This window comes from Aulonocara sp. 'chitande type north' Nkhata Bay, linkage group LG14 (assembly GCF_057382095.1).
Source record: "Aulonocara sp. 'chitande type north' Nkhata Bay isolate Kocher_YH1m ecotype deep benthic linkage group LG14, A_spYH_male_GT1.1, whole genome shotgun sequence".
In the NCBI taxonomy this organism is placed as follows: domain Eukaryota; kingdom Metazoa; phylum Chordata; class Actinopteri; order Cichliformes; family Cichlidae; genus Aulonocara; species Aulonocara sp. 'chitande type north' Nkhata Bay.
This window is the reverse complement of record NC_141357.1, coordinates 30,657,164-30,667,793: the sequence shown is the minus strand read 5'-3', so window position 1 is coordinate 30,667,793 and position 10,630 is coordinate 30,657,164. Positions and strand designations below refer to the sequence as shown.

The following is a 10,630-nucleotide window of genomic DNA, read 5'->3' as shown; positions in this document are numbered from 1 at the left end:
CCTGTTCGACAGCAGCCTGTGCTCCAGACCATAGATTTAATTGAGGTGGATAATTGTTAAAAGTAATCTGCATTAAGCTTAGGGTTGCTCAAATTCAGTACAATGACATATGAGATGAAGTAAAATAGGCAAATATTTAATGGAATTATATATTTAAATTGTTGTATTATTATTATTATTAGTAGTAGTAGTAGTAGTAGTAGTTATAACAATAATACTAATAATAATAGATATTAAAATGGAAAAAGATGATTGATAATATACAATGTATATGAAAGTATAAAAGTTCATATTCTATGAAAATAAAGTTTTTATTTGATTTTTGTGAAAACAGTCACACAACGAGAAAAACGTGTAATTGGAAGTTTCCATTTACTTTTTATGCAAAAGAATATAATGACAAGCAATAACTAAAAAATAAAGTAATAACCTAGATTCTTTCAAAAAGCACTACAATATCTGTCATCAGAAAACTTAATCAGCATTTTTTAAAAGACTCGACAGAGTGACTGAATTAATGTCAGACAGCAGGATAAATACGGGAAAATAAAACAATTAAAATGTTTCAGCATGTTACATCAGATTCTTTTGAAAGAGTGCATTAAGATGAAAACATCCTATTCTTTAAAAAGTTCAACACCTTTTCTCGAATTTCCTTTGTTTTCAAACCGTAGATGATTGGATTCAGTGTTGGGGGAAAAATTAAAGTTGACAAACCCATAAATCTTCTGAAATGGGGTGAAACATTATTTAGTCTATATGATATGATGGTGAAAAGACCAAGACACTCCAACAAGAGAAAAACAATCAGATGTGTAGCACATGTCTGCAGAGCTTTGGCTTTTGTATCTGATCGTTTAGATCTAAAGCAAGTTATGAGGATGCGGAGATATGTGTAGAAAACAATTCCATTAGCCACCAATTGTGAAAAAGCACTTATAAAAAGGCCATAGATGTTGTTAATAGTTGTGTCAGCACAGACCAAAGTCAACAGAGATGCATTATCACAATAGGGGTTTGTCATTTCAGATCGACAACGAGGCAAGCGCAAAAGTAAGAAAAAAAGCACAGCAATTAAAACTAAACAACTCATCCATACAATGGTGATTATTCTCATGATATGGGCATTAGTCATCACAGTACTGTACTGCAGTGGGTAACATATGGCAATGTATCTATCATATGCCATTGCACTCAGATTGAACACAGTGCCTGCTGCATAGATATGGATAAAGAAAGCTTGAGCAACGCAAGCTGAGTATTGCATTATCCCACTGTTTCTCAGTATTTCTTTGATGAGCTGTGGAAAGAGAGCTGATGACCCTATAAGGTCATTAATAGGAAGATTCAGCAGAATTAGGTACATTGGCTGATGCAGAGATTTATTCAGCACAATGGTGAGTATTAGAGTAAGGTTGCAAAAAAGTATGATCATGTAACTCAGAGTTGCAAAAAGAAATGCAGGAAAAACACTCTCAGAGGAGAGATTAAAGACATTAATCTGTAAAAAAGAGGATGTGTTGTATCGGTTGTTCATTTTGTTGCTTTTTCACACTATAAAATTGAGAAGTCAATCATCGCTTCTTTGCTAATGAGCAAGACAATATTTACGTACCTCAAAGGACATAATAGAAAATATATAAAAAGAAGACATAGGATTAAATGTTACAGTTCAGTTATAATCAACAAACTCTATCCTCCCTCTCCAAAGAACTTCATATACATTTCATGTCATGTAATTTGCACTCTTAAAAAAAACAACTTAGAATGTTTTGACCTTAAATTTAAATAACTCATAGAACACACACACACATATATAGGAGTCAATCGCTTCAAAGAAGAAAAAACATTGTACATATGCACAACATTGTACATACACACAAAGCACTCATCTTTATCCAGTTATGTCAGTGCTGGCAATGACAACCTAGTAAAAGATTCATAGGGATTAAAGGCTTTATAGACGTGACTCTGAACAGCAGGCAGTTCTCTGGAGTATTAGGTGTTATCTTAAAGTTCATCTTTAGATTCACATGGTCTTAACCACTGCCTCACAAGGGATTTATCAAGGATCAGAAATGTTATATCATGTCATTAATTACCTACACAAACATCAACAACATATCAACAGGTCAGCTTTCATCATTTTATCAGTTTTTCAAGATTATCTGTAAGCACATAGAAACTATTTTTACTAAACTTGACTTACGCATTGCCTATCATCTGGTCTGTATCCAGGAGCGGAGATGAATGGAAAACCACATTCAATATAAAACTTTATCCTCATTAACGCTCCAGTTTTCCTGGTATTAGTAAGTGACATTCTAAGAGATTTTCTGAGCATCTTTGTGTTCGTATGTCTTGATGGTATCCTGACTTTCTTCAAAAAACCCCAGGAGCACTGTGTCCATGTCCACTCCATCCTGCAGCGATTCCTCGAGAACCGCTTATATGTCAAGGCCAAGAAATTTGTTCCACTCTCCTTCTGTCATTTTTCTGGGTTATATTTTGGCAGGAGGACAGGTGAAGATCGACCTGTAAGTGAAGGGCTCACTTCCACATCACACAAGCACCCACCACACCTCACCTCCACCAAAGTCCTGCCTGTCTTGTCCACTGAAGCCAAAACTGCCTTTGTCTTACTAAAACACCTGTTTTGATCCACCCAGATACCGCAAAACCATTTATCATAGAAGTAGTTGCATCAGACTCTGGAGTCAGGGTTGTTCTCTGTTCCCAGCGTTCTGGACTAATAGGTAAGCTGCAACTTTGTGCATTTTTCTGTCACCTCCTGCAGAGAAAAATTACAGTATGATGTGGCCAACTGGGAGATGTTAGCAGTGAAGTTGGCTCTAGGGAAATGGAAAGAGGGGGCTGAACATCCTTTTAAATGGTAAAATGGTAAATGGCCTGTATTTGTGTAGCGCTTTACTTAGTTACTATGAACCCCAAAGCGATTTAAACTACATTCAGTCATCCACCCATTCACACACACACATTCACACACTGGTGATGGCAAGCTACATTGTAGCCATAGCTGCCCTGGGGCGCACTGACAGAGGCGAGGCTGCCGGACACTGGCACCACCGGGCCTCTGACCACCACCAGTAGGCAAGTGTGAAGTGTCTTGCCCAAGGACACAATGACAGAGACTGTCGGAGCTGGGGCTCAAAATGCCTTTCCCATAAGCTCGCTCCATGTTACATTGGACCATACGAGATTGAAGCTATCATCAGTCCTGCGGCAGTTACAGTAAGCTGCAGTACATTCCAGTCCTCTGTGCCCACGACTTGTCAAACAACTTTGTTTAGATAAACTTGTAAATCTTATCGCTAAGTCAGTCCCTAGACATGGAGAGGATTTATTGACATCAGCAACTTCCTTCACTCGCTGGTGATGCCTCCTGTGAAGGGCCATAGTCTTCTGCATTGTTTCTTATCCCTCCTCATCTCTGTAATTTCTATTGCCTGGGCCCCTGACTTTTCTACACTTTCATTTATGACAGGGGTGTCCAACTCCAGGCCTCAAGGGGAAGTGTCCTGCAGGTTTTAGATGTGTCCTTGATCCAACACAGCTGATTTAAATGGCTAAATTACCTCCTCAACATGTCTTGAAGTTCTCCAGAGGCCTGGTAATGAACTAATCATATGATTCAGGTGTGTTGACTCAGTGTGATATCTAAAACCTGCAGGACACCAGCCCTTGAGGCCTGGAGTTGGACACCCCTGATTTATCAACTGTGCTTCTCAATCTATCACTTCCTAGGCTGTATCCATATCTACTTTTTAATACTGCAAAGGCTTAGACTTCTGCAGAATACCAGTGCAGTGCACAACCTCAGTATACTTGATAGTGACTAATATGCCTTCTGATACTATGTTCTTGTTGAAGTCAGTCTAAGCTATATTCCGATACACTATGTCAGGTCTTTTCTTAACATGGGGATTTAGATACTTTACAAGTGTTTTATGGTTGACTTGAATCCTTAAAAATGAAAGATTACTAAATAACTATGTAAGGATTGTGCTCTTTCTCTCGCACCACTTCCAACAGAGTTTAACATAAAGGCAGTCTGGGAACCAATCAGTCTGTCCACTGACCAACTTTGATGAGCTTTACCTGATGGTCCTTGTTTACAAATAGTTGTAAGACATGTTAAAAAGAGATGAAGTTTTTGAGATTGTATTTAGGTAAAGGCATGCCCTCCATTGTTTTCTACACAGACTGTTTACTTGTATGAGACCAAAGCATTCTAAAATGGGATTGGTCAATAAAACTCAGAGTACAAGCAGATTATAAATGAAAATCAAACAAATTACACAACCAAAAGTAATATCCCTCCCTTACAAATTCTGCATAGAGATTTGGTTAAGGGTAAGGCGATGGGGTTAGATGCTCTTTTATTTATTTAGTTGTGTGACTAAACAACTTCATGTGTATATATTTATAAACTGTCATGAACCAGAAGTTCAAGCAAGATTCAGACCCAAAAGCAGACTCAAAAACCCACTTAACTTTTCACAAGTCTTTATTTACACAGCGAGAGTGGAATCTTGCTAAACATGAATACACATGAGGAGACACCAGCAGAGAGCAGATCATCACGAGGAGTCACTGGCAGAGAATGCGAGCGGAACAAGAACTCTGAAACAGAGGAGAGGAAGATTACTGGACTGGTAAGGTGATAGAGGAAAGCTGGAGGTTAGTACTGACTGAAGGGAGTTTTGCAGGCCAAAATTTGAGACGCTTCGGGGAGGGTACCTGTGGGAGTGTCCAGAGCAGGGCATGAACACTGAAAACGGTGGAAAGTCTTCCAGAAAAGTGGAAAGTTTTCCAGATTCTCCAGAGGGGTCTAGTAAAGGCACGATGGGCAGGAGGGCATGCATGTAAGCAAGGTTATGGATTCTGAGAGCAGTTTGCAGGTGAGGAAAGCAAGCAGGACCAGCGCTGGAAAAAGAATGGTAACCGAGCGTCGATCTGGGAGACTGCGACCAGGAGCTGAAGCGCATAGAAACAAAGTTGCACATGAAGAAAACTGGGATGAAGCTAACCATAAGGGACGCCTAGTTATCACTAAGAGGTAGCAGGATGAGTGGGAGACAGTGCTGGCCAAAATAACCCTCCTGCTGATTTGCTAATGAATGAGATACAGGTGAGACACCAGAACCTCTGAGGGTGGACACCAGAAGCACTGGAAAATCCCTAGCCACTCCGACAGGCCATGACATAAACCACAACACAAATATCTCCCATCTTTTCTCCATTTTTCTTATGGACCATGAGTATATTTTCTGTAATTCAAAAAACTGTATAAAAATAGAATCTAAATATATTATCATTTATAATAAAGATGATCAGAAAAATGTACTTTGATGTATTGAGCATGTGCAGTATATTGTCAATATATTGACATCACAAAACGCATCACAAAACCAAAACAAAAAGATCAGGATAAAAGTAACAACAAGTTTTCATAACTGCAGTACGATGTAGTCAACAATCATTCATTTAAAGTGGGATGAATGTTTATCTCTATATTTTAAGAATCGCTACATCTTATAAGTGTTACTGAGTCAAACTACATTAGCAAAAAGGTCAGACACAAAAAATCCACAATAATATTTCCTGTAATACAGGAAACTGCAGATTTTTCCACAGTGATGCAGATGGCGTATGTGTCTGTTCTTGTGTGTGTCATTATTTTACATAACTTCTTCATGTGTAGCTCTTACAGTTTTCAAAGTGCTGATCAGATGACGCAGTGTTTTCATTTTTATTGCAGCTCAAAGAAGATTTTTATGATTTGATTAACAGTAAGCAAATATTCACATAGATACTCTATTTTTTAAGACTCTCAGGAGAGTGCTTCGTATTTCGTTTGTATACAACCCATATACGATTGGATTCAGAAGTGGAGGTACAGTAAATATGAGCATGCCCATGATCTTTTGCATGTCAACCGAAACATTTTTGAATCTGTGAGATAAAATCGTGAATGTTGCCACAACCTCAAACATGAACAGTATAACTAACTGTGCGACACACGTGTTGACAGCTTTTGCCTTTGTTTCTGATTTCCTTGTAACCACACATGCAATGAGAATTTTAACATAGGAATATGCCTGAATGGATACGCTTACAACTTGTATAACAGCAGTGTTAAACAGCCCCATAATATTATTGACTGTTGTGTTTCCACACGTCAGCTTCAGGAGAGATGGGTTATCACAAAACACATTCATAACAACATGTTTGCACCTGGGAAGTCTTGCCTGCAAAGAGAACAGTGATACAATCAAGACAAAGTCGAGGCCCCAAACTAGTACAATGATACAACTAATAAATCTTGGTGTCATGACAGAGCTATAGCGTAAGGGCATGCAAATAGCAACATAACGGTCAAAGGACATTGCTGCAAGAATAAACAAAATGCCACCACCATACATGTGGAGCAGGAATGCCTGTAAAACACAGAGATGATAGTCTATTTTGTGTGTCTCTGTAACAATATCTGAAAGTACTTTTGGTAACATTGCAGATAGTCCTATGAGATCATTGAGTGGAAGACTAAATAGGATGAAATACATGGGTTTGTGAAGGTTTCTGTTCAATATGATTAAAGCCAACAAGGTCAGGTTGCAGGAAATTCCAAAAATACAAACTGAAATGCCAAGAAAAAATATAGGATACTTTCCTCCAGGTGGGATAACAAATGGATCAAGGGTTAACTCGGAACTAAAGTCAAAGGACTGGTTTTCCATTTTAAAGTTAGAAAAAGACAACTGTGAATTTACTAAACATTGTTACTAAAATATTTTCACATTATAATTAAAATCAAGTTAATATTTACAGAAATCAAGGGTGCCATTTTTCAAATGTAATGTTGCCTAAAGTGCTCTGAACTGTTGTGCTTCTCTTGCTTTATTAAAGTCACCTTGACCAGAACATGTAACGTCACCCCGTGACATGTATACTTCTGGGATTATTAATGGATTTACAAAGATAGAAAAAAAAAATATTTTTGTTAAGGTTGTATTCAGTATCCAAATCAAGTACTAAAAGTTTTACTTAATTTAGCTAAATAAACTAATGTTAAGCGCATTACTATTAAAATAACCACCAGTAAACTACAGGGTAAATGCAGGAAACATAAGGAATAAACTAAAATGTTTCCGACACAAAACAGTCTGTTTGTTCCAGTTCCAGCAGTATAGAATAGAATAGAATTCAACTTTATTGTCATTGCACATGTCACAAGTACAAGGCAACAAAATGCAGTTTGCATCCATCCAGAAAGTGCTTAGCAATAATATAGATATATTACAAAATATATATTAGCAATGAAATAGATATATAGACATATTACAAAAATGGGTCCATTATAGGTATGAGGGTACAAAATTATGGTCTTAAAAAATTATGCGGGTCTATTATGTACATGGTATGAAGGTATGTTATAAATATGCTATAACTAAAAGTATGTACAGGCTGTAGTGAGTGTACAAGCTATGTACAGGCTATGAACAGGATATAAATATGAAACTGTATAGAAATATGAACTATACAAGTTATAAACAGTTGTAAACAGTTGTAGAACTATAATTATTATTGAACAGAATTATAGAGTAGTGCAGTTTAGATCAGTGAGATATGTGGCTATTTCCTACAGAGATTATATAAAGTGCTAGTGGTTGTGAGTGGTGGTTCAGTCCATGTTATTATTGTGTGTATGAGGGTACCGTTGGTCATTTGTTTGTTTTTGTCCGTTGTGTGTGTGTTCAGTTATAGGTGGTTGTGGGTGTGTGTGTGTGATAAGTCCATGAGTTTAATGTCGGTCAGATGTCAGGAGGCAGAGTTCAGCAGTCTGACAGCTGTAGGGAAGAAGCTGTTCCGGTACCTGGTGGTCTTAGTCCCTGCTCCTGTAGCGCCTGCCTTAGGGCAGGAGGGTGAAGAGTTGTTGATGATTTTCCCAGCCCTTTTCAGACACCGCTTCCTGTAGATGTCATTTATGGCAGGAAGTGGTGCTCCGGCAATGCGCTGGGTGGTTTTCACGATACTCTGCAATGCCTTCTGGTCCGAGGCAAGAGCAGCTCCCATACTAGACTGCTATACAGTTGGTCAGGATGCTCTCAATGGTGCAGATGGTGCACCTTTACCTTTCAGTTAAAGGTGAGATGGGTTAGAAAGTTTCTTTCAGTTTTTATAGATGTTAGATTTCTTTAAATAAGATGATGGTACCAAATATTCAAATGTGGCTTCTTATTCCTTATTGCTTTTCAAAGATGTTTCCAAAATAGTAATTCTACCATATGTTGTTTGAATTTTACAAATGGCAAACAATAAAGTCTTATTCATATATAGATAGATAGATAGATAGATAGATAGATAGATAGATAGATAGATAGATAGATAGATAGATAGATAGATAGATAGATAGATAGATAGATAGATAGATAGATAGATAGATAGATAGATAGATAGATAGATAGATAGATAGATAGATAGATAGTGGCTTCTATCTCCTCCTTTGGCCAGCCTATTACCCCAGCAGGGTACCTGATCACGGGCAGGGCGTACGTGTTGATGGCCCGGATCTTGTTCTTACCATTCAGCTGACTCCTCAAGACTTGCCTGACCCTCTGCAGGTACTTGGTGGTTGCAGCTTTTCTAGCGGCCTCTTCATTGTTCCCATTCGCCTGCGGGATCCCCAGGTACTTGTAACTGTCCTCTATGTCTGCAATGTTGCCTTCTGGTAGTTCAATCCCCTCAGTTCTGACTACCTTCCCTCTCTTTGTTACCATCCGACTACACTTCTCCAGTCCGAACGACATTCCAATGTCATTGCTGTATAGCCTGGTAGTGTGGATCAGTGAATTGATGTCTCGTTCACTCTTGGCATACAGCTTGATGTCATCCATGTACAGGAGGTGGCTGACAACTGCTCCGTTCCGTAGTCGGTATCTGTAGCCAGTCTTGTTAATGATCTCACTGAGGGGATCTCACTGAGGGGGGACTGGTGAGTGTCAGCACCACAGTCCAGGATGAGACAACGAACATCCAAGAATACATTGGGAAGATGGCCCCAACTGACCGAGTGCTCAGTGAATACCTCAGGCAGCAGAAACCCAAGAAAGAGGAGGGAGACGAGGAACCGTCATGGAAGGACAGGCCCCTGCACGGTATGTACCACCGGCAGATAGTGGAGGTGGCTGATATCCAGAAATCCTACCAGTGGCTGGACAAAGCTGGACTGAAAGACAGCACAGAGGCACTAATCATGGCAGCACAAGAACAAGCTCTGAGTACAAGATCCATAGAGGCTGGGGTCTATCACACCAGGCAAGACCCCAGGTGCAGGCTGTGTAAAGATGCCCCAGAGACAATCCAGCACATAACAGCAGGGTGCAAGATGCTAGCAGGCAAGGCATACATGGAACGCCATAACCAAGTGGCCGGCATAGTGTACAGGAACATCTGTGCAAGTATAACCTGGAAGTCCCAAGGTCAAAATGGGAGATGCCCCCAAGGGTGGTGGAGAATGACCGAGCTAAGATCCTGTGGGACTTCCAGATACAGACGGACAAAATGGTGGTGGCTAACCAACCGGACATAGTGGTGGTAGACAAACAGAAGAAGACGGCCGTAGTGATCGATGTAGCGGTTCCGAATGACAGCAATATCAGGAAGAAGGAACACGAGAAGCTGGAGAAATACCAAGGGCTCAGAGAAGAGCTCGAGAGGATGTGGAGGGTGAAGGTAACGGTGGTCCCCGTGGTAATCGGAGCACTAGGTGCGGTGACTCCCAAGCTAGGCGAGTGGCTCCAGCAGATCCCGGGAATAACATCGGAGATCTCTGTCCAGAAGCTAAGATACTGCGCAGGACCCTGAAGCTCCCAGGCCTCTGGTAGAGGACCCGAGCTTGAAGGATAAACCGCCCGCAGGGGCGTGCTGGGTGTTTGTTTTTTTTTATAGATATATATCTATAGATAGATAGATAGATAGATAGATAGATAGATAGATAGATAGATAGATAGATAGATAGATAGATAGATAGATACAAATGGCAAACAATAAACTCGTATATATATATATTATTAGTAAAGATATGTTGGTATATAGTGCTACAAATAATACTTTAAAAGTATTTCTTTTATATACTTTTATAACTGTTTTATAACATAATTGCTGCATTAGCATAACAATACCTTATACCATAAAGTAGTGCCACAGAAATAATAAAAATATATTTTTATTCAGCTTAAATATAATTTCAGCTCTTAAAATAAAGAGCTGTAATAAAACTTTTATAAAACTATTATGTAACTGGAACCACTTTAACTAGGCAGAATTACAACAGCCAAATCCCTGATTACTTTGTCAAAACATATTTTTAATGAGCCCCTTAGAAGTTTGATTAATTGATGTGTTATTAACTGTCTCACATTTTAATTAATCCCTGGACAAATGGTAAACCTCTAGTCTAGAATGATATACTGTTTTACTTGCTAATGAGGATTGTTTTTCAATAATACTCCTGGGAGGTGTGTTTGACTCAGATGTTTACAAGTTGTTAAGTGGAGTTGCATAATAATGTGTGAACATTTGATTTTTTTAAACTTTAATCATGAAC

General features: G+C 38.9%; 2 protein-coding genes across 2 annotated transcripts; both read right to left on the bottom strand.

Annotated features, from left to right (window-relative positions):
• Window positions 1-601: 601 nt before the first annotated feature.
• LOC147314918 (olfactory receptor 52D1-like) lies at window positions 602-1,537 on the bottom strand. Its single transcript, XM_086260296.1, has one exon. The coding sequence runs from the start codon at window positions 1,535-1,537 to the stop codon at window positions 602-604; it is 936 nt and encodes a 311-aa protein (XP_086116422.1).
• Window positions 1,538-5,825: 4,288 nt separating this feature from the next.
• LOC147314917 (olfactory receptor 52B2-like) lies at window positions 5,826-7,026 on the bottom strand. Its single transcript, XM_086260295.1, has one exon. It carries the CDS (start codon window positions 6,759-6,761, stop codon window positions 5,826-5,828), a length of 936 nt encoding a protein of 311 aa, XP_086116421.1. The 5' UTR covers window positions 6,762-7,026.
• Between the last annotated feature and the right edge of the window lie 3,604 nt (window positions 7,027-10,630).

Excerpts from the sequence above, each read along its gene's own strand:
- LOC147314918 (XM_086260296.1), bottom strand. The coding sequence starts at position 1,537 with ATGAACAACCGATACAACACATCCTCTTTTTTACAGATTAATGTCTTT.
- LOC147314917 (XM_086260295.1), bottom strand. The coding sequence starts at position 6,761 with ATGGAAAACCAGTCCTTTGACTTTAGTTCCGAGTTAACCCTTGATCCA.